The sequence below is a fragment of the Phaethon aethereus genome, assembly GCF_964289735.1.
Source record: "Phaethon aethereus genome assembly, chromosome: 5".
In the NCBI taxonomy this organism is placed as follows: domain Eukaryota; kingdom Metazoa; phylum Chordata; class Aves; order Phaethontiformes; family Phaethontidae; genus Phaethon; species Phaethon aethereus.
In genome coordinates this window covers 21,287,894-21,310,746 of record NC_138579.1, presented here as the reverse complement: position 1 = coordinate 21,310,746, position 22,853 = coordinate 21,287,894, and the positions used below count along the sequence as shown (strand labels likewise).

The 22,853-nt window shown below is 36.6% G+C and overlaps 1 protein-coding gene across 1 annotated transcript in view; it reads right to left on the bottom strand.

Annotated features, from left to right (window-relative positions):
- Positions 1-7,053: 7,053 nt before the first annotated feature.
- GALC (galactosylceramidase) overlaps positions 7,054-22,853 on the bottom strand; it is a 33,233-nt gene continuing 17,433 nt past the window's right edge. Inside the window, exons 5-14 of the mRNA XM_082000670.1 lie at positions 20,389-20,544; positions 18,141-18,265; positions 16,808-16,935; positions 16,242-16,331; positions 14,905-14,994; positions 14,413-14,557; positions 13,710-13,890; positions 10,799-10,962; positions 9,047-9,123; positions 7,054-7,237 (exon numbers count right to left, since the gene is read on the bottom strand). Of these exons, the coding sequence (XP_081856796.1) occupies positions 7,094-7,237; positions 9,047-9,123; positions 10,799-10,962; positions 13,710-13,890; positions 14,413-14,557; positions 14,905-14,994; positions 16,242-16,331; positions 16,808-16,935; positions 18,141-18,265; positions 20,389-20,544 (1,300 nt within the window). The 3' untranslated portion in view covers positions 7,054-7,093. The remainder of the gene's footprint in view (positions 7,238-9,046; positions 9,124-10,798; positions 10,963-13,709; positions 13,891-14,412; positions 14,558-14,904; positions 14,995-16,241; positions 16,332-16,807; positions 16,936-18,140; positions 18,266-20,388; positions 20,545-22,853) is intronic.

Below are 22,853 nucleotides of genomic sequence, written 5' to 3'. Positions count from 1 at the left end.
TCTGGTAAGTGTTGTGAATTTAAATGTTACAAAAAAATCCAGGACTATCCAGGACTGCATATAGTGTTCCATAATCATTTAAAAACAGAACAGTACATTTTGAAAAGTCAATACAGTTTCATAGGTAAATTCATTCTGCCTTCGGAGCACTGTCCCTAACAGAGATAAACCTAAATAGAGAGTCTCCTGATCATCAGTAACGTACAGCATGCAACATGCACTTCTCTTATCTGCAGTAGAGGGCACTAGTAATATTTACTTGGTGCTGAACTCCTTGCAGGCTTAAAGAAATGGAATGTGGTCCACAATCTTTCAAAACAAGCAGACGCAGGGAGAAAAAGACATTTCAGTTAGACAATGCCAGGCTAAAACCTCACAGGGCAGAAAACAATCATCACCACATTTATAATCAGCACATTAATAGATTGTCATCTACTGTTTCCAATTCACCATGTAACACACAAGAAAAAGACTCACCTTCAATCCTTAATGCTGCCATTGAGGATGTTACCCTGGTAGCCACCCTATATGGTACTGGGGAGTGTGTGGGGCAATAAAGGTAGGGAAGAAAAAATACAGGTAAGATGACTTGTGGCTTGGCAGTTAAAACAGCAGAAGAAAGTGTAGGTGCTTACAGGGTCCTGCTGATGCCTCCTTGCAGAACCTGGTTTATGACTTCTATGACAAAAATCAGATTCCAGTGAAGACTACTCAGTTTCATTAACTGTAGACTATGTGGGAACATCCAGTGAAGTGACAATATTCAGACTCCGCACAAGAAAAAAATTAATTAGCTGTAATACAGACCTAAAAAGATTGAACTGTATAAAAGATGAAGATTATTGCATTTTCACCTGGGTAAGTATCTGAGTGGAAAGGGTGACAGATATCTGTGAGTATTCAACATTTTAAAAGGGCAAACAGGGAAGGAGAATGAAACAAAGGGATGTAAAGAATATATTTATGTCTGGGGAGGGTGCGATTTTTGTTGCAGAGTTCTACTAGAACATCTTTCTCATTATGGCATTTGAGCGGAGTCTCCCATATGGATTCAGTAACACCATAACAGGAGATTTCCATTGGCTTGGGAAATGGGTATTCGTATTGATGGAGCTATATGAAAGCATTCCTCTAATCAAAGCATTTTGTCTCTCAAGGTAGAATCACAGGTCTTTCATGAAGGATTCAAGCCACCCCACAAGGAAATACTAGAGCTCAATAAATATTAAGATACATTCTGCAGTATCAACCTTACTTCTATCATGAACTGAGAAGAAAAGCTGAACTATCTCCCTTCCACCTCTTACACAGATCATAAACGAAAGCAAAGATGCTGTTTGTTTTAAAATTAGTAGCAGAATAGCCCCCTACAAAAGAGAAGTGGAAACTCTCCCACTTTTGTCTCAGCACTCAACTAAGGCAGGCCCCAAACACATGCAAAATGAGAAAAAAATTCTCATTTGGCAAGGAGATGAGCTCAATACCTGAAACAGGGTATTCTCATCCTCCTTCTGGTACAGGCTTGCGCTGCTGCATTGAGTGAATTTCCTATGATGCTGGCAAAGCATTGTATTAGGACAAAGTATTAGCTGAGCAGCAAGAAAAAATTGAACAATTAACCCACAATCTTAGACTGAAGAGGAAATAGGCAGCTTATGCCAGCAACATTGTGCATCCCAGTCCAGCTCTATAGATCTCTGCACCGAGACATTAGCGTGCACCTCAGCTCAGCACAAAACCTGTCTGATCTCTTGCCAGTGAACACTACCATTTATTGCTCCCACTACAAGAGCAATCACATCAGAAGGGAATATGGACATCCTTAATAGGGTTTGCTGTTTGTCATTGCCGCGTGCTCTGTCAAATGACTTGGTTAACTGTACAATCAAGCTAAGAGGCTACAGAGCCACTCCCGTATGATCTCAGATTGGCTGATGTACATGAAGCTTCCCAAAACCTTGGAAGGAAGGTGGCAGTAATGAAGAAACATCTTTCCTTTTCTTACAGCTCTGCTGCTATGCTAGCAGAGAAGAAACCTGCTGCAACCAGGAGTAGGACTGATTCATACACCACATGCATGCCTTTCAACTGCATACCCTGTTGTCATGTTTTCTAACCTTTTCTAATCCTAGTGTTCTTGGAAAATGGCAGTTTCTATAACGCGCTGAACAACAAATTACAGAACTATGCACTTCACTGTTCAGCAGTGAAGTCTTGTATTCTCTGTAGCCATTTTAATTAAATTATTTTTCATGGAAAACAGCAAGGAAGATGACTGCGTTTTCCAGCAGGAACTGAAAAAAAAGGAAGTCAAGCTAAACCTGGACTGTTCTTTGCTTTTCCCTGTGTTATGTGGGTACACATGTGCAGAGTTTGTTTTGGGTTGGGTTTGTTGGTTTGTTGTTTTGGGTTTTTTTAAATAGTCATTTTGGTGTTATCTTCTGTCCTAGACCACCAGGGTTTCACAGACCAGGGTTTCACAGACCATGGCTGTGCAACATTACCCTAGTGTTCTGTTTTCTCTTGCAAACCCTTGAGTTAGTACTGTACTGAGCCATGCTCTACTACAGTTCTGCATTTTGAAATGCATCTATGAGCACAGTAAAACCAAAATGACTGTTTTCCTGCTCTAAGTGAAGTTTTAACTCTCAGTTAGGCACAATTCTGTTGGTATCAACAGAAAAGGCATTTAAAAAAAAAGTCAACACATTAACAAATATTTTTAGGTTACTTTGGTCTCCACTTTCCAGAGATATGTCTATGTTTAGCCTGGGGTGTACAAAAGTAAAGGACAGGTTTAATGCGCTAGTTGCAAAGTTACTTGCAGCCCCCTGACAAAATTGATGTTTAGGTTCTGTATCTGTTTCTAACCTTATGCAAACATAATTCCTTGAGGGGAAAAAATACTGGTTTACTGTTGTTTGTCTTAGCCACTATGAACACTACACAGAAGTATCTTGGCACACAGTGAAAGCTTTGCAACATCGCTGCAACACACATTTTCCTCTGCTCAATTGCTAGTAGGTGTTTGGGGTTTGGGGTTTTTTTTAGAAACAAGAGTTCTAGAAACACCACCTTTATTGTTTCAGTTACACTTAAGCATAAATGGAACGAACATATCTAGTGGCAAAGAGGAACTTGCTCATGCATTTACCAATATGGGCAGGATGACTGCTAAGGTTCCAGCCACACACAAAAGCATTTAACCTTTACCTAAGACATCTTTGTTAAGAAAATATATAATCATTTATATTTTATTTCTCTGTTTCAGCAAGAGAGATAATTACATATCTATTGCCAAGCATAATTGGCACATGATATTTCTTCTCGTCAAGTATCAAAGTATAATATGCTCAAAACCTTAAAATAGCTACCTGATGATTCCACTGCAAGCCTAGCAAGTCTTTTAAAATTACAGGGGTTTTTTTACAACTTTCCCATCCCACCACTTCCAGCATATGTTAGACAAACAAAAAAAAAATCCAAAACATCGAAGTGAGAATAATAAGGTCTCCAAGCACCATTCTTTGTCGATGCTGCTGAAACTGGCAAAGACAGCAACAATTGTGGTGACTATTTTCATAATATGCACACCCCTCCAGAAAATGGACTCTGGATAGAAACTTCAGATAAGCCAATGAAAAACTACTAGGTACCAACCTGCTGCTACCAAGCTGTTGAACTGATTCAATATGGAAAGAGCAAACCACTACCACTCCAAATAAACTCCTGAACTAGAAATTTAATTTTGACACAGTGAAACCAGGAGGCAGCTGCAGAAGTAACCATCCTCAGTAGCCTAAAGTAATAGAGTCTCCTGTATTTTTAAAGTAAAGGAGTCCTGGCATTTTGCAGGAATTTGAAAATCCCAAGAACTGCTCATTATGCCCAACCTCAAAGGTGGTGTGGCAGAGAAGAGACAGAATTAATTCTGATGTGGTGTTTGTGTAGGTGGTAGCACACAGCTGGCTACTGGAAGATAGTATTTCCAGGGTAATTCATATCTACTGGTATGATGGCCTGGAAAACATGACTAGCTCTGTGGAATTTCTACCCCCCTCTTAAAGTTGAACCCTTAAGTTTAGGGGAAAAAAAAAAAAAGGCAAATTTGAAGTTGAAGCTAGATTCAAAAGGATATTCAAAGAAAAGAAGTCTCATTCAAACTTTGAAAGTACATCCATACAACACTGACTTTCAGCTAAATCTCCCAAGACCTTAGTACTCAGCAGTTTTGCATGACTGGCCCTTAAATACAATTTAATTCCCTTAACTAAATGCAAAAAAACAAACAGAAAGAAGCAAAATGTATATTAAGCGCTATAAAAAAAAAATGTTTTATCAACAGCACAAGTCCTAATGCATATGGATTTTGAGATATTCGTTAATGAGGACACTCTTGACTATTCAGAGTGTCAGAAAAACTCTTCCAACACAATTAAGCTAATGCCAAGAGTATTTATCAGGAATCACAATGAAAAAAACTGTCAGCCTTCTTACTGGAGAAAACCAAGACCCATTTACAGAAGCATTCTGCACAAATAAAGGGGGTTTAAGCGTTTTATTTGTCTATTTGGAATGATTAGTATTTATAAGTAACAACATAAATCCACCCCTCAATGAAAGACCTGACAGTTTGTTATGGCCAAACATATTACAGCCTGCTGAAGGGTGAAGATTTACAGACATATAAAAGATGGATAACATTATATCACCATTAAATCACTTACTCTGTTCAAAACAGTTTAATCCTCTAACATTATAAATTAAGATTAGAAAAAAAATCAACACTTCCAGTGATAAAATGTGTTATGTTCAGTACACAATATAACAGTACAGTTTATTACACTAGTGCATTAAAAGGCAAAAAACCCTGAACATCTCCTTTGGAATAACCCCATCATTGCTGATCTCTCTCTTATGCCAACATTCCTTGCAGTCACACAAGCTACCAGGAAGTCTCCAAGAAGTTATCCTCCTAGGAAAATCCATCACAGTTAAAACAAATTTATTCTGAGAACTAATTCTCCTATACTCATATTACTTGAATATGAGGACCTAAAATTAGATTCCTTCACATCTGGAGTTACCAGTGACATTCCTTCTGAAATCAAGCAAGTAATGAACAGATTTGCATCCATACTTCAACCATCAAGTGAAACTGAAGTGGAAAAATGGCTTTCATTTTTCACCCAGTTAAGTAAACAGTTGCTTAATATTCAGAAGCCTTCTACAAGAGTTTTAAAGTTTAGTGGTTTGCACCATTTTTCAAGGTTACTAGCATGTATGAAACTTGCACACGTGAATCATTCATAACCAATCAATAGCAGTATAATTGTTAAAAGATAAAACATTTTTATTTATTAGAGATGGAATTTTGAGATCTCTTCTCCAAAAGCTAATTTGGAAGACAACCTTTATAAAAATTTTCCAGTAATGATTTGTATTACAGTAACTCAATATTAGATGACAACTTCAAAGACTGAAGTTCACACTTACTGGAATCGGCCTTCAAATTAAAGTGGATGAGAAAAATAATCATATAAATCAAAGTATACTGCAAGTCTGTTTCTCAAAGATAAGATATTGCCTGCTACAGATAGCCTCATACAGCTGTTAGTGCCCTATCAAGTCTGTGGAACCACATGCTTGTCAATTAATTAGGATGAGCATGTGAAAAGTAGACGGACACAGGAGGCATGTTTCGTTACGGCAGTAGACATCATCTTCATTCAAACCGACCAACAGCAAACAAGAAAAATTCAGAAGCCAACTGAAGTTGGAATGTGTGTGATGAAAAGCCCATTCAGTACCTCATTATATTCTCAATGATTTTTTTTGTAGCACAGTAACTTGGAAAAAACAAAACCAATGAAGCAACAGCAACAGAGAATCCCTCCTTTCCCAAGGATCTGAAATTCCCTCTGAACTTTACTCCATGATGCCTAGGAAAGGTTGACACTGACTATTGTGTCAATACCACTGCCTGGCACACTAAGCAATTCTGTCTGCGTCCACTTGCTGTCACTTACCTTACGAATAGATTGCAAGCTGTTAAGGGCAAAGACTTTTTTGTTTTTAATTTTATACCAGGATGTGATAGTATCCATACCTCCTCTGTGCTACAGTAATATAATAAGCTAAAAACACTGTTATGCTTTAATTATTTTCTGCTCTAAGCTTTAGATCCATCAAAAGTGAGAGATGGTTGCCCAAGTTTCTAGGAACAAAAAAAACTTGTGACCTGACATGAAAGCAAGCACTCTGCTTCGCAGCATCCATAATGCAAAGTTTTTATTCTTTGCACCATGAAAAGAAAAACCCTACAAGGGTATCATTAACAAACTGCAGGTTATGGTATCTTTTCATCCATTTCAACTCTTTCATTGGAAAGAGGAGGTAGTTTAGAAGTAAGGAACTTCCTGCACTGCCTGATCAGCCATAAGACACATCTCCATTCCACTGAAAATACAATCTATTTTAAGGCTGGCAATGAAAGTTGGAAGAAGTAATCAGGAAGAAGTAATCAAATGCAGTTGGAGTACTGTAATATTTAGCCTCAGACTGTAGCAGAAAAACAAAACATCTTTTTTTTACTGTAGAAAAACTAGGTTCTTCATCCAAATGAAATTTGAGAATGACAGACCTACAAAAGTATGGGGCCACTGGCTCATAAGGCTTACTGGCATTTAACTCTTTCTTTCAGAGTGAAAGGAATGGACACAATCTAAGCGTTAAAAATGCAGCTTGAGATGGTTCTGTCTTCTGTTAACTTCTAACGTTATCTTAAAAGTGAGCTGGGAAGTTAAGATGTTGCTATTAAAAGAGATTTAAATCCATGATTTTGTTTTCATCATTACCTTGAACTAAAATTTACCCCCAAAAATTGAAGGGCAAAAATCCCATAGCAACCAGGGGATAACGTTACAGTCACGTTGATACCTACTCAAGTAAGCCCCTAACAAATAATGAGGACAGAATCCAGATTCCTTGCCAACAGATCAATCTCAGCATAGCATTAAGTTATCCTCAAAGTTTCAACTGGCTCTTCTTTGAAGTAATATGAGAACTGGGTTCTCCAAACGCAAAAGCCACCTCAGCTAGCTTCAACATGAAAGTTGTCAAACTGTGCAAACTCAAATGAGCGAGTTCCAATAGCAGCCCAGCCGTTACTTGGTTTAGAAATGGTGACATTCTCCCAGAGTGGATAACCATTTAACAGTCCTGAGGCAGAAGTGCCCTGCCAAAAAAAAAAGGAAAAAGTTAGCTTTGTAAAATCCAGTGATTGCGTTGACACTGAGCCCACTCACATGGGAGAAGAGACAAGGCAGAAACACGTCAAGTCAACTTTCAAGTACATTTCACACATTTTCCATGCAGAAAATAACTTCTAAATATTGCATAGAATCCTCCAATGCCTATCAGCACTGTGAAACAGATCTAATGACTTTACAGTGAATATATAAAAGGCTCATCTCCCCCTAACTCACAGCTTTACAAACTCAGTGTAGAATCTGAAAGGTGAACTGGTTTTCCTCTTCCACTTGTGTCGCGCTCCCTCAAACAGCCCAACTGTCTCAAGGGGACATTGATACACCTGGTACTGATTCTACAGAGTTAGGCAAAAGTCAAAAGGAAGGAGAGATGTATTTTAGTCATTAAGCTGAGAGGAGGAGACGACAGGAGAACTTTCAAGTATCACATTGCCATTAAAATTAAAAAGTTTTGGGAAAAGTTACAATTTATCTTGCCAGTGTTCCACTAAACAGTATTTAGAAAAAAAAGTACTTCAGTTTACTTGTATTTCCTAATCTGAAAGACAATTACATACAGACGTTAAAAGCAAATAATGCCTTTCAAGGAGTCAGCATGAGAATTCTTTAAAGAGTGCTCTGCAATTCTGTCATTACATCAAAGGCATATATGGTACAAAACACTTTAACAGCACAGATGGAATTTTGTAGCATCATCATTTTAAAATTACCACCACTGTTTTGTGTTTTAAACAATTTATGTTCATCTTCAGCACCTCATTCAGGTTAGTAAATGTCTTGGGCCATTTTACAGATGGCACTCACTGTCATAAGCGTGGGTGTACAAAAACCAAAACTAAACTACATCCATTCCAGTGAATGCCTCGGGTACCAGCATCCCTTTGTCTCCCAACATAAAAGCACAAAGGAAAAAAAAAAAAAAAAAAAAAAAGAAAAACCACTAGCTTCTAATGCTCACAGACCTTTTAGGATGAGGGAAAGACTCGGTGCATAATTTTAAAAGAGAGTTTGCTTCAGTAGAGGATCTCCCCAGCTAGGATTCAAGCTTCCCCACCTTTGAGGCCAAAGTTGCAGTTGCAAAGGTTACATTAAGCAAAGGGATTAGGCATTCAGCAGAGGAATTTAAAGCCTTTTAATTATTTGCATCAATGTCATACCCAGCTAAGTGCACAGGTGTATCTAAAGTAGAGCTTGAGACCACTTTCTTCACCAAGTGACTATGGTCAAAAGGGGCAGAAGAGTGGGAAAATGTGGACAGGTGTCTCATTAACTGTGGACCATTTTTACAGTAACACTATGCCCATGCTTTTTCAGTATAGGAAAAAAGAACAGCAGCTCATCTGACTTCCCCAGTCCTTGTAGTTCCACATACAAGGCTTTAGCATGCAAAGGGAATTGGTGGGAGCCAGATGTGTAAAACAGGCTAGTTTAGTAGTTTACTGACAGTCTTCAGAACAGGAAGTCAGGTCATGATCTTTTCATTAGATTAAACAAAAGATTTGCCCTTCTAGCCCTCCTATCTCCAGCTTTCAACTCATCTGTCTAGTTATTTTCCATACTCTCCCCAGTTTCTCAAGATCTCTTTAAACAGGCAGCAGAACTCAGTATGGTATTTTATTCTTGGTTTAAAATACCAGAGATATTACTTATCTCTGGTAGTAGGTAGGGCGAACTAATGCAAGTAGACAGTCAATAGTATAGCATAGTTTTGTCTAAACTATTTAGGACTGGAAGTTTCGTAACTGGTTTTCTAGATTTTTTGCCTGCGTCCTTACCTGAATGTTGAGAGTAAGTGTGTGCCACGCATTATCCCGAACACCAGAAAGTCCTTTCATTAATATTTCTTCTCCAGCTGCAAAACATTCTTAAGGTTAGAAAGGTGTTACTTCACCTGAGATTGACAAATAAATACCAAGCCAGCACAAGGCTGTGTCAGAGTGTTCTGGACCAGCATCTTACCAATTTAAACTGCAGCATGGAAGATTTAACATGCAAACCTGGACTCTACATTATCAGTGCATTCTCTTGTTTTGCCAGGACTGTTTTTCCCTTTAAATCTCCACGCTCTTGGGAATTTGGCCTGAGATAAGGATTCCTTCTGTTGAGAGTATGGTTTCATGAAGTGTGACAGTAGCTATTGCTCTGCTTGTTCTATAGATCTCCTCGTTTATGTATTGGAACTTTTTTAATTCAGAGGGTTTGAGTTGCCACATCATCATGGTTGCTTAGTTCTAGTCCAAATTTAAGCTAAGCAAAAATTGGGTGTGACTGATTCTTGGATGGAAGGCCTGAAAAAAATTAAGTGCTACAAGTAGATTCTTCAATTATTCAGTAGACAGTTTTAGCTACAAGTTAATTTAACATTCATGCTCCTTTCTAGAAAAATGTAAAGATCACTGAAAATGGCTGTATAGAAAAAAATTATCATGTTGTGTAACAAGTGTCTCAGTCTGAAATAATGAGATGGTTAATCAAAATCTCTCATTTCATCTAGGAAAAATTATTTTTGACAGCTTGAGAAACTAATTGGGTAATGTTGTTAAGTCTTATTAAAAATAAATACTAATACAATCCTAAATATGAGTATGTTATTACATACAGCTGAAACTTAAGTAGTTATGGAGTTAGACATTGCAAAGTTTTCCTAGGGAGCACCAGTATGTTAACAGAAGCTAATATAAAGCCTACACATCCATGGTTAAAAAAAAAAAAAAAAAAAAAAATCAAAAGAAAAACCAAAACACACACAAAAAAAACAAAATGAGGAGAAGTGAGAAACTACAGCTACCAAACAGAAGACAAGACTATTTTTAAGTGTGAAACAAGTCATTATAGCCTGTCTTCATATCAGATATATCGTAGATCTAGAAGTTGCATTGGACTCATCAGAAACTACTGAAAAATTTTCATTTATACTCATGAAGTGACAGGAAATGCATTTAAACAGCAAAACTTACCACTATTTCAAAGCAAATTAAAAATAACTTTTAGCTATTGATGAAGTATTATGACATACACTCTTTCACGTGCCTGTCAAGTGCTCTATAAATGAACTCATGTGAGTGTTAGCATCACAAGTAGAACATGCTCTCACTCCACTGAGCTAGACCAACAGTAGAACACATAATTTGTGGAAACAGTAGGCCACTCATCACCTAAGCAGATGTATGTACATTGACTTGCACTGCTCTACAAGACAGGCCACTGTTTCAAGCAGGATTTTCTGTAATGGATACTGTACCAGAGTATTTATGAAAAGCAAAATAATTTACATTCACTAGTATAAAATAGGTTTTGTTAGCAGGGAAAAAAAAAAAAAAATCCAGAAAGCTGAGACTGAGAAGTGGACCAGCCAGTAGCCTTCAGATGCTCTCTTCACATCCAAAATGGGGCCATCATTAGAGCACAATCTGTTAAATTCATAGTGATGACAACTGAATTACAAAATCTGAATGAGTCACTTTTACCAAAGCTATCAAAATGACATGTCCATATGTCAGCATCCACTTTAGCAAAGAGCTGCTTACCTAGGTCAGCTGTGACTCTGTAGGTGCCATCTGCCAAAACCCAGAAGAAAACTCCTTTGGTACGTCGAACATATATCCCACCATTGTCGACTCTTCCTGCAATAAACACGCCCCCATCACGTCGTTTTTCTATGTAGATGTCACAAGTGACTGTCATGTTTACCCTGTAAGAGAAGTTTAGTGTTTTAACAAACAAGGAATCAACTTTTTTGAGGAGGCAGTAGGTAGAAGAGTATTCCATATGTAGTACGGCAACCTTTTTGAGGAAAGATTTAGCAATCCTAATTGACCTACAAGGTGTGAGATGAGACTTGTCTAGACTGGTTGTTTCCCACCTGTGAGTCCATAGATTTTCTTTAGGAAGAGCAATTCTTCTCAGAAATCAACAACAACACGAAGTGTGTTGTCAGCAACTTTCAATTAATTTTTTAAAACGAAAAAATGCCACACACAGAAGGTTTGCATCTCCACAGAAAAACTTTCAGGTCTGCAAAATGAGAACTGGCTTTTAGACAACTAAATCAAACCCAACATTCAAAGTCATAGAACCACATCTGCTAAAATTTGATGTTCATTTTTCTTCATTTTTAATACAGGCCAAGTCTTAAACAATCCAGACCTTTTGTCCAAAAGCCAAAACAAACATTTTTTTTTAAACAAAATGTTCAAATAGGTTAAAATTAATTGATTTTCCTGAGGTGATACTTCAGCTCAACAGTAAAGCACCATGTTATACATATAATGACAGCTGTAAAGGAGAAGAAAGCAAAGGAATACCAGAACAATCAAATGGCACCTAGAAAATTTAACACAACTTCCCCCGCCCCAAAGCTGTGCTACAGGCCTCTTAAAAATAAAAAATAAAGGTACTCTTTACCTCTACTAATGTACACTCAAATTAAAAATCTACATCCCATGTCTGAAAGGACTTCAAATATGGACACAGCCACAAGGCCACATATTTAGAAAGTTTTTAATTACCTATAATCATTTACCAAATGTGAAAAGACTGTCTATGACATCAAGTCAGCTGATAAATATTATTATGATTTAGTTATTTTAGCAACTCTTCTCCCCACCTCTTACATAACAGTAAGAACGACTTGAGATTTCATTCTAATGTAATGCTATTAGAAGTGTCAGATTCTTGGATACATATTCATTATACAAACAAGATTTCTTCCTTGCCTCCCTATGTATTAAACAAGAGACCCCCAAATCCTGCTTTAGCAATTATAAAGAGATTGGAAGCACTACAGAATGATTTAAATAGTATTATTTTCAGGACATATCTAGGTTCAATGAAACCATCAGACCAAAACACTAACAAATTCAGGAGTAGAAACAAAAAGCTTTCACAATCACAGGATTAAAATCCAAACTAAAACCAACTAAATAAACCTGACATTTAATCATAATAAATTGCCATTGATGACTGAAGTCAAATATCATTCCACAGAGAAATTCAGTGCAAGATTGGTTCAATATTTCACTAGCATGCACTGATGGTTGAAAACATTTACCTACAACAAGATGAGCCTTAAACTGAGGATGAAGCAAACAAATCAGAGGGCCTGAAATTGAAGACAATAATTAGGAAAAGTTACAGATCAGTAAAACTTGAATAATCAGCTGATATTCAGGAAGCAAGCTTGGTTCTGAAAATAAGATGAAAATTTGGAAAGAAATGGAACCAAAAGGAAATAATAGGAAGGTTTTAGGACTCTCAGTACAGTAATTTAAGAATACATCCTGTGTAGCCGTTACAAGGATCAGAGAATATGATCTACGTGATGACAGAAATGTGATTATAGGGGGAGTACAAGACTTTGCTTAACAGAGGGCTTCAGAAGAAAACATATCAGGTAACTGAAGAACAACCTCCAGCTACAAGATAGTAATATTCTTCCAGGCTTGAGAGCAAAGTGATTCAATCACTTGTCCAGGCCAGAAAACAGAAGCATGAAGCATGTTCTGAAAAAGCATTTGGGGGATTAACAAACCAATCAAAGTGAAAAAAACCTGACAGAATGGCTATTTTAAACACATTAAAAGAATTTAAGCTAGACTTTCAATTAGAAGATAAAAGTTTTAAGCATAAAGTTTATTATTACTTACTATTACTAAACCAATTAGTTAACAGGCTCTTTCCCCAAATGCTTTTTCATTTTAAATAAACACTATGCTAAAATATGCTGCTTGATTCCAAATTACCACCATTATAGATAGCTCTTAGAAAGAAATGCAATCATAACCATACTCTTATCAAACCAGTAAATCCCAGTTACGTTTAGCCGGAAATAAAACCTTTTTAAGTAGCAGCTGAGGAACTGCTCAGAAGATGGCAGTCTGCAACAAATATAACTGAATTAACTCCCAGACTATTTCATTGATACAAGATTGATCAAGTCACTAACAACCAAGCAAGACAACTCAAAATTAAGTATTTTAAACTGAATCAATTTTTTTGTCCCACTTAATGTATTGAAACGCAGTGCACCCTTTGATTTAGGATTTTGACTTGGTCTTTCTGGTATGCCAACCCAGATCCATTATTCTGAAAAAACAGCTTGAACAAATATGCCCAAGAGGACATTAGGAAAAAAAAAATTTCCAAGACAGTGCAGCAGTGGCCCAAGCTACCGACAGATGTGGTGGACTCTTCATCCTTGGATGTTTGTAAGATTCGTTCAGATAAAGACACAGTTGTTCTCTTAGCAATAGCCCTGAGGAGGGCTCAATGACATTTGGAAGTCCCTTTAAGTCATCATTTCTACACATCTACAGACAGTCTGAATACAAAAGCCCTCTGTCCAAGAGAAACGAGGCTTGAGACAGATTAATTGATCATAATTCACACTGGTAAGGAGGACATATCCCCAGATGTCACTAGAAAATACTATTTACATACCACTGAAAATTTCCTATGAGACTGATGGTCTGGTCTGCATCAGAAGCCCAAGTGATGGGTCGCTGAACCACGACCTGGCGAAGTGTGAACACATGATCTCCTGGGTCAGAAGCATTTATGAAGTATTCAAATACCCCTGTCTGATCTGCAAAATTTGGGGCTTCACTGAAAGGTGGATTTCCTGTTCAGAAAATAAAATACATATCAACACCAAAACATTATTTTTCTTCTGTGTACTCTTGTGTTCAGAAATTTCCTCTGAAAATATTCTCTAGAATTTTGACTTAGTCTATCAAATCAAAGTCTGCAAAGCTGAAGTTCTGAGAGTTGAAAGGTGATTTTAGTTTTGGTTTTGAAGCAGACACCAGTTTTTGCAAACAAAAAAAATACCTTCTTCTCTATCTTCCTTCCAAGAACCAGTTCACTGTAGTTATCAGCTACATTATTTGCAACAAGAATTTTAAAATTGTTAGGGACCACCCAGTTAAGACACAGAATTAAATACAGTTCACTGCAAGTGAAGTATACAGTTGCAAATTGGTGGAGAAGGTGGTATTAAAAAAAACATCACAAACAAACTAAAACACACATTCAGACTACTTCATGTCACATTAGAGGACCCAACATAAATGTTACTGCCTTTCTACATTAAGACTATATCTATGTGTGAATTAAGTTTTTGGCTAATAGAATTCTGACTTACGAATATTGAAATCATCTTTGTAATTTGAAGGAAAGGGCTGAGATGGTGGAGGCTGTGGGCAACCACATTTCTGCCCTGTCTTGAGTGTGGTTAAAGTGTAGACTTCATCCACGTTTAGATCTAAAGAAAAACTTCCCTTCCACACCTGGAATTAAAGAAAACTCAAGCTGCAAAAATCGAACTACTAAATAAATAACAAAATACCCAAGTTCCTGAAGTAAAGGAGATCCTCTAAAGTGCTGATTTAAGGCAAAAACCTCATCTTCTTGCCTCAGCATTTAATATCCCCAAGCTATTCTGAAAACCCCTTTCCCCCAAACTCTTTATTACTTACGGTTAAGCTTGTATATAGCTAGTAAAACTGTAGTCAAATGGAGATAATAAAACATGCCTTAGTTATGTAGTGTAGGCATGAAAGTCCAGGGGTTCCAGCAAACAGGCAAGAAATACCTGAAATTGCAGAGAGACTGTAACTAAAACTGATTGATTTACCTTTACAGGATGGAGTTGCTGGAAAAGACTAGAGTTTCCAGATTCAAAACCAAGTCTAGAATGCCACACTTGAAGAGATTCCACCATATACTACAATGAAACACAATATAAAAATAAAGAAAAAATATAAACAACAAAAAACTTGAATATTCACCTTGAGAAATACCAGTCCCCTAAGGGTGTCCAATTTTTGTTATTTTAGAGCTGTTGATCACATTAGAGGTCACCACTCTATTCAGCTAGCCATTACATATGGCTTACCCTTTTATAGATTATACATCAATAAGCCATCATCCTAACATGCAGTAATGCTGCTTATAAAGACAGAAAGCATTGCAACCACACATGCAATCTTCAGCTTTTCTATTACCAACGAAGGCTATCCCTTTGACACAAGCTCTCTGCCTAGGAGCAACCAGGGTGAAATAATATCCTGCTAATTTTGCTTTAACGAGACCTTTAGTTTAGTTGCTGGTTCTTTGATACTCATTTTTGAGCAATGTATCTCACTTACAGATCTCCAAACCTCTGTGAGGACTTTTATTTACCTAGATGAACAACAAAGCAAGCAACCTAGTGTTTGGTTTGGATAAGCTGTCTGATACTTCCCCCAAAGCTGTGTATCAGAAGTGACCCTTCAACTACTTTTCCTAAGCAAATCATTTTATTGACAATACAAAAGTATTGTCCAAACTATCTCCTCCTAAATGAAAGGAAACTAATGCCACCAAAAATCAAATCCCAAATAAGTATACACTTTCAGCTTCTGAGAATCGATCATCCAAATTAACTAACAAAGATTCAGTCCAGTTTATGCTGTGAAAGTATTGGTCACATTTCAGAGGGAATTTCAGTTTAGTGAGATCTAAAAACAAAACAACAACACACAACTGGGAGATTCTCAGAATACCTCTTCATAGGATGAAGCAACATAACCTACAGTATACAAACAACTGCGGTTGCTCCCCTGAAAAGGAGCTGATAACAACTAAAAAGGTCATGGCCATGCTGTCTGGTCAAACTATGTCAGAACACCCAGCCTTGAAATAAATCCTAAAGAAAAATCCAATTGCTTTTCTGTTCTGGGGAATTTCTTCTTCAATATACAGATCACTAGACTGGGAAATAATAATTCTACAAATTCAGTTATGACATTACATCTCATGGTAAAAGCAGAGCTAGAATGCTTAAAACTTTGCCAGGTGTGTAACAGCCTCTACTACTGGAGGTAAAGAACTCCAATTTCTTGCTAACCTGTGATATTGTCTTGCATGTATTTGATTACGGATAGCAAGTCATTTTACAAGACTGATCAAATGTATTCAAGAGCTACTTACAAATGACCCTTTGAGGTAGAAAGTTGCTCTCTGAGGTGTCACACTGAAATGAGGCAGTGGAGGCCTGATACATTGAGAGTGATTATGAGTCTGAAGAAAAAAAAAATAAATGTAACAGAAGCAACATACATTAGTGGAATGCATCGCATGGCAATGCTCATGAAAAACATACAGCATAAACTGAAATCTAAAATGGAACGTAGAATCAATTTGCAACTATTTATTTCACTGTTACCTTAATGATAACTACCATTACACTAGTTTATTAATTTTATTTTTAATACTGCTTTAAAAAAAAGCACATAATCTAACTTCCTCCCAGAGCGTGACATCAAATTAAAGCTAACTTGTGATATAAAGATGACTTATACATTGGGCTCCAGGAAGATTCAACTAGCTATTCAAAGTTAAGACAGGAAAAAAGACCTCTAGTGATTTCACTAACAAAGCTACAAGCATCAAAGAACATATTCGCATACACTGAATTACATAAATCAGAACAGGTTCTTCATAACAAAACATTTCCTTTATCTTTTCTAGTTCATTGGAATTGCTGATGCACATACCATAGTTTCAATGATGATGGTAAGGTTTCCTAGGCCATCTGTCAGAGCTACAAAACTGCCACCTCCTTCTAAGTGTCCATCCACTTTCAAGTATGACCAGCCCGGCTGAGTAAATTGCGTTGTGTGCGCTGAGAACAAAACAGAACAAAAATCAGAAGAAAATAATTAAGTCTTAATAAAATGTAATGTCATTTGTAGTCTGAATTAAATTTCTCTCTCATACATTCTTACACAACAAAAACTTGATTTTGAGAAGAAAGTAATGAAACTTTCAAAAGAAATTCTACCTATACAGGAAGAAAGATTAAAGAATTGTACTAAGGCACAATTAAAAACATCAGCTCTGTGGCAGACAAAATAGTTAAAATGATAGTGATTATTTAGACAGGAATAAAAAAACTATTACACCACTATATAAGTCAATCATGTACATTCAATATGAATATTCATCATCATTTAGATTTTTCAAAATATTTTTTTTTTAAAATAAAGTAACAAGTTGAGCCAGAGAAAGCATAGATGGGCATGTCCACGAGGAATAACTAAGTAAGGTTTTCAGCATGTAAGATAGTAACAAAGAAGAATATGACCTAGATCATGAAAATCCTGAGCTACATGGAAACAGGAACAACTGCTCAGTTGTTCTGAAATGTTCATATGACACTATGGCCATTTTTTTTAATGCGTTTACATATACAGGTAACTAGTAGAAGAATAAAAATGAAAGTATTTTCCTTGTTCCTCCTTTATGGCACTGCATATGCTACCTGCTCTACTGAACTGTGGCAAAGACAGTAAAATATTACAGGACTACACAGTAGCCAGTGAATCCACGTGTCCATAGACACTACGTGAACATACTCCCCTTTCCCCAAGCGCAAGGAAATGCTGACTTACACAAGCCAAGAATCTCAAGCAGGACAAGAATACAGAGGTTCTTTGTCACATTTTCTCAAATTGAGAGGTATCAAATGTCTACTTAAGGATTAAAAAAAAAAAAAAAACCACGAGGGAAAGGAACTAGGAAAGTACATTAACCTTTCTGGGCACTTCAGATCAAAATACTTTAATAGTAACAGCTATAAAGGGCAGTAGTTTATTCATTTCCGCTGTATCCAATGGTCAAGTATCAAGATTTCTATTGCTACTAGATCCTTCTGCTTTATATTGAAAGAAGCTTTCTTTTTCTTCCTCCTCCTTTTTTAAAACTTTCCACAAAACTAATTTAATTTGGTACAAAAAATAATATATATAAAAAACACTAAATAAAGGCCTCAGAAAATACAGTTATGCCTCTGTTAGATCACCAGACTTTTACCTACAAACTTTATACCTGTAATCCAGATCGGAGCTTCTACTTTGTAGTGGCCACTCCATGGCTCTTGTGCTGTCATTAATCCACATCGACCAAAGGGCAACTCTTCATAGTAACTAGCCACCAAGTTCCATGCAATGGTGCTGGAAGAAAAACAGGTGTGTTTGCTCCATTCATACGGATAGTATTAGATTAATTTAGCACAAGAACTTATTCCTCTTTCTTCTCCAACATACAATGAAAAGAAGTTTAAGGAAAGAAAAAAAACCAAAACACAAAAAACTTTCCAGCTAAAGAAGAAAGAAAAAAACAAAAAACACAGGAGACAAAAATAAAATCAACTTCCAGTGTTGAGAACTTCTTATAAACTGATGATATGTTCTCTGGCTATATCACCATAAGAAGTGGCACATTAAAGGAAATGTGTACTGAGGGTTAAAGACTCCATTTATATTTACTTTTTTTCCTTTTTTGAAGATATCAAGGTTTACAGCTTTTTGTTGGGGTGGGTTTTGGTTTTGTTGGTTTTTTTCTTGGTTGGTTGTTGCTGGTGGTGGTGGTGGTAATTTTTTATTTTTTTGGGGGGGAAGCATGGGAGGAAGTGGTTAAGTACCACTGGAAAAAAAAAAATCCTTCTTTTACCCATATACGTAACAAACAGATAACAATGCAAACCAGCCATCCTCCAGCAGTCGCTGCTATTTCAAGAAGCTGTCATGACACTAACAAGATTAATTACTTCAGGTCTTTTGGTTTGGTGTCCACTGAAAATCTTAGTATGGAAATAAGTATGGAAACCATAAGTACGGAAATACAGCTTAATAAAGCAGTTATGTAGAAAGCAGAAGTTGGCATGCTGTTCTGCTATTGCATACAAATGACTTTTGCAAAGGCCTCATATTCTAAAGTCTTTGCCATAGACGTATCACACTATATATGCATTTCAGAAGAGATCCTGAAATCCTACAGAAGTTGCTCATAAAATAAACAACTCTTGGTTATAAACTCAGCAACTTGCTCACATCAAACTTGTTCTGCAGTTTCAAGCTTAGAAAAAGGAATGTCGGGTACTCAAGTTCAAAGGAAACAAACTTAGCAGAAACATAAGCTGGTTTTCACCAGGAAGGCTCTGTTTTCCATCTAAAAGCCAAGGTAACTTAAATATTGGATATATGGACTTGGAACTATTCCACAGTAATTTCTAAAAACAATACACAGGCCTGACTGTCAGGTTGCTAAACAAAAGGGGCATATATAATTACAAAAGGCTTGTAAATAAGAAAAAAAATGGGAAAAGAAAGACCCCAAAGTAAGATGTTAAAAGCATATGAGAGTTAAGAGGCAACCAGAGTGGTCACAAATTCACATAAGAAATATTCACCTGTTAGAAAATTTCAGCTTGCAGAGAATGACACGGAATATTCACCTGTTCAGAAACCAGGTGACTCAAGAAACTTCTCTTTACAAATATCCAAGTGCTTTGTGCTGTGCTCCATTTCAAGCATTTCAGGCAAAAAACATTTTGGCTTTTTTGTTCCAAAATGAAGTTACATAAAAACTAAAAGCTTTGAACAATTTTGCTTACATCTGGATGCCTACATTTTATTTAATCAGAATTTTTTTTTTCTTTCAGATTAGTAGTTGTTGCACTGGGAAAAGTGAAGTGTGTTTTCTATTCTCTTCTAAAACTGTAAGTAACTTAATTTCCTAATAAATAGAACAGCTTTCTTCCAGATTTCAGTTTGGAAAGAAAATGTGCAGGAAACAGTAAACATATCAAAAGACTACAACAACTTTTAGAACGGAGTCTGAGAAAGAAGTTGTATGGAAAAAATAGATAACGACATCTGTACCCACTACTTTTAACTGAAGACAAACAACTCGATAAAGATCCCAAGAAAAATACAGATAAAGTATCTTTATTATTATTTTTCTCCAATTTTTTTCATGTTGTTTGTTCTTCATAAGAACATTCTCTTTTTACCAAATATCATCAGAGTCTCAAAGGGATCTGAACTCAGCTGCGTAAGCCATTGGATTCTGTGGAACGGTAACTCAAGAATACACTAAAACTTGTGAGGCTTCTACCCTAGAAATAGGTAAGGACAGAAAACTCCATACCTCACTATATTTGAATTCAGACTGACATTGGAGAGAGTTTCAGTTTGCCTACTATCTCACCATAGCAGATGCATGTGTTATATAGTACTTGAAACAACTCTTACATATGAAGTTGTGAAAGCGAGTAACAGTGCCCAACACTTACGAGGTCATGTTTCCATTCACGTAGTTTTGGTTCAGGATCCGAGCCCAGCAGCCTGCACCTACTTCATCATTGAAAGTACTGTAATCTTCTGAGGACCACAGTTTCTTCTTAGTTAATAAGGCATTCGGCACCGTTTTTGTTCCAGGATAGTGAGCCCTATACAAGATTTTAAAAAGAAAAAGCATTTATCACAAAAGGAAAAAATCAAAGCCTGGAAGTACAAACAGCAGCAATGATTCATCTCCTCCAAGCTGAAAATGAAAAACAAACTTTCCTTGGAATAATACTAATGGAATAAGAGAAAATGGAATAAAGGAGCACAATAATATTCCATGGCTTATTGTATTTGCATCAGTAGATTACTACTTCTGATATATGCCAGCATATAAGTAAACCTAGTTTTAAATATATCGTGTAATTTCTGCAGCTTGCTAAAGCAAAGCTTTACCCTGACATTGAGCTTGAAGATTTTCATAACCGTAATGTGCTAAATAGCAAAAATACCTGCTACCTTGTACTATCTCAAAACAAAGCCGTCAATAATTATAAAATCAACAGTAAGATACAGTACTAGGCATTATTCTATGATCTTAACTGCATGAATGTCTTAGGACCTAAGCATGAACTTGGCTAATTTTCTACAACTTTTTAATAAACTCAGGTTTCAAAAAGGCATGCTAGTTGGACTATAAAAGTTACAGAGGTGTAGACTGAAAAAAGTTGAAACATATAATGAAAGCTAATTTCTTTCCAAGATCTTCCTTAGTACGAGAAATGCTTTCTCCCAAATGAAGACTACTGATTATACTCCACCACAACATTGATTCACGGAGCCAATCTAGTCTGACTGAAATAAAACCCTTCAAATCACTTGCAGAAAACAGGGTCATGATTCTCCCCTCACTTAGCACACTCATTGAACACACTAAATACAGCACTGGAAAAGGAATGAATAAGTATTTCCTTTATGATTGGCCTGCAACTTGACAAATTGATAGATTTGTGCCAGGGACAAAAGAAATACCAGTTTTTCCTAGGCTGACTGTTGGGTTTTTTCATTATTTCCCCCCCACACTGGACAACGGGCCATTTCCCAGTGTTGTAGTCCTTCATACATAGATTCACTAAGGATAATATAACAGATAGTAGAGATTTTAGCTACATCCTTCTCTGTTGTACAGACTACTGTGTATTTCCCCTTTGGCTTGGAATCACAAGTATCACCCTAATAACAAGCAAAGGTTTTTGTAACGGCATGAAGTGTATAGCTTGCAAAGACAAGGCAAAGAAGGAATGATTTCTCTTTCTACCCTCCATATGCTGAAGACCTGTTTCTTAAATACTAAGAATCAACATCTCTGCCAAATAAAAGTGGTACTTTACAAAAAGAAAAAAAGAAAAAAAAAGGAGGGTGTTATAGAGAGCTTTACATAAGATTACACAGGAACAAAATCGATCAAGCTCTAATTTCATGCACTAAGACAGAGGGTCTTACTAAGAGGAAAGAGAAATAATTCAATCCAAAGACACTAAAGCTATGGAAATAAACTGGAAAAAATAGGGATGATAAACAGGATTAAAGTCACAAGTAGAACTAACAGGTTCTAGAGGCAGACTCCTTCAGTGTATCTTTATTGACAGCTTTGCTCCACTTAAAACCCACACATTTACAACATTCTCATTTTGTCCCATTGGTATACAATCAGGTAAAACAGTTTCACCACCAGTTGAGAAATGAATCATTTTTCTCTGCTCTTAGATGCAATTTCTATTCCTGTTAATGAACACAATTTGCATTGTATTTGCTTTTCACTTACACTGCTGTTAACCAAGGGGCTTTGTTTTACTTTCAGTAATATCTAAATTAGTCCTTAAAAGGTAGGGCATGTGTAACTCCTATTCCACATGAAAACTAACTTTTTTTAAAAATAAGTACACCTTTTTTTTTTTCCACTTTTAATAGCATTGTAGAGTGAATACTTTAAAAAGACCCACCCAGATTCACAAAATAAATGTTTTCTATCAGATTACAGTGAAGGCTTTCACACCCAGTATGTGTTGGATTTGTTGAACTTTATGTGGTTTACATTTAAGGAAAACATCAGATCATGCTACAGCCCTCTTAGATGTCTTGTACCTACAGCGTCAATAACTAACAAAAGCTGTGCAGCAAAGGACAGGGGATTAGCTGAGTCCAGAACAGCACACTCTGCTCCTTCAGTAGTGAAAACAATCTTTTTACTTCACTGGAAGTGAAAACTCCTACAAAGGAGCAACTATACTCCAATTACTGTCAGGAAATAATTGGTCCACTTAAGGACCACTACCATTTGGAGAGACTGGATTAATTTTCCTGATTAATGTCTCAGGAAAAACCACAGACTCCTAAACACCTACCCTTCTTGCTGCCTGAAAATATGAACTGGAGTAGAGTTTATACATTATTCTTATAGATGCAATGCTTC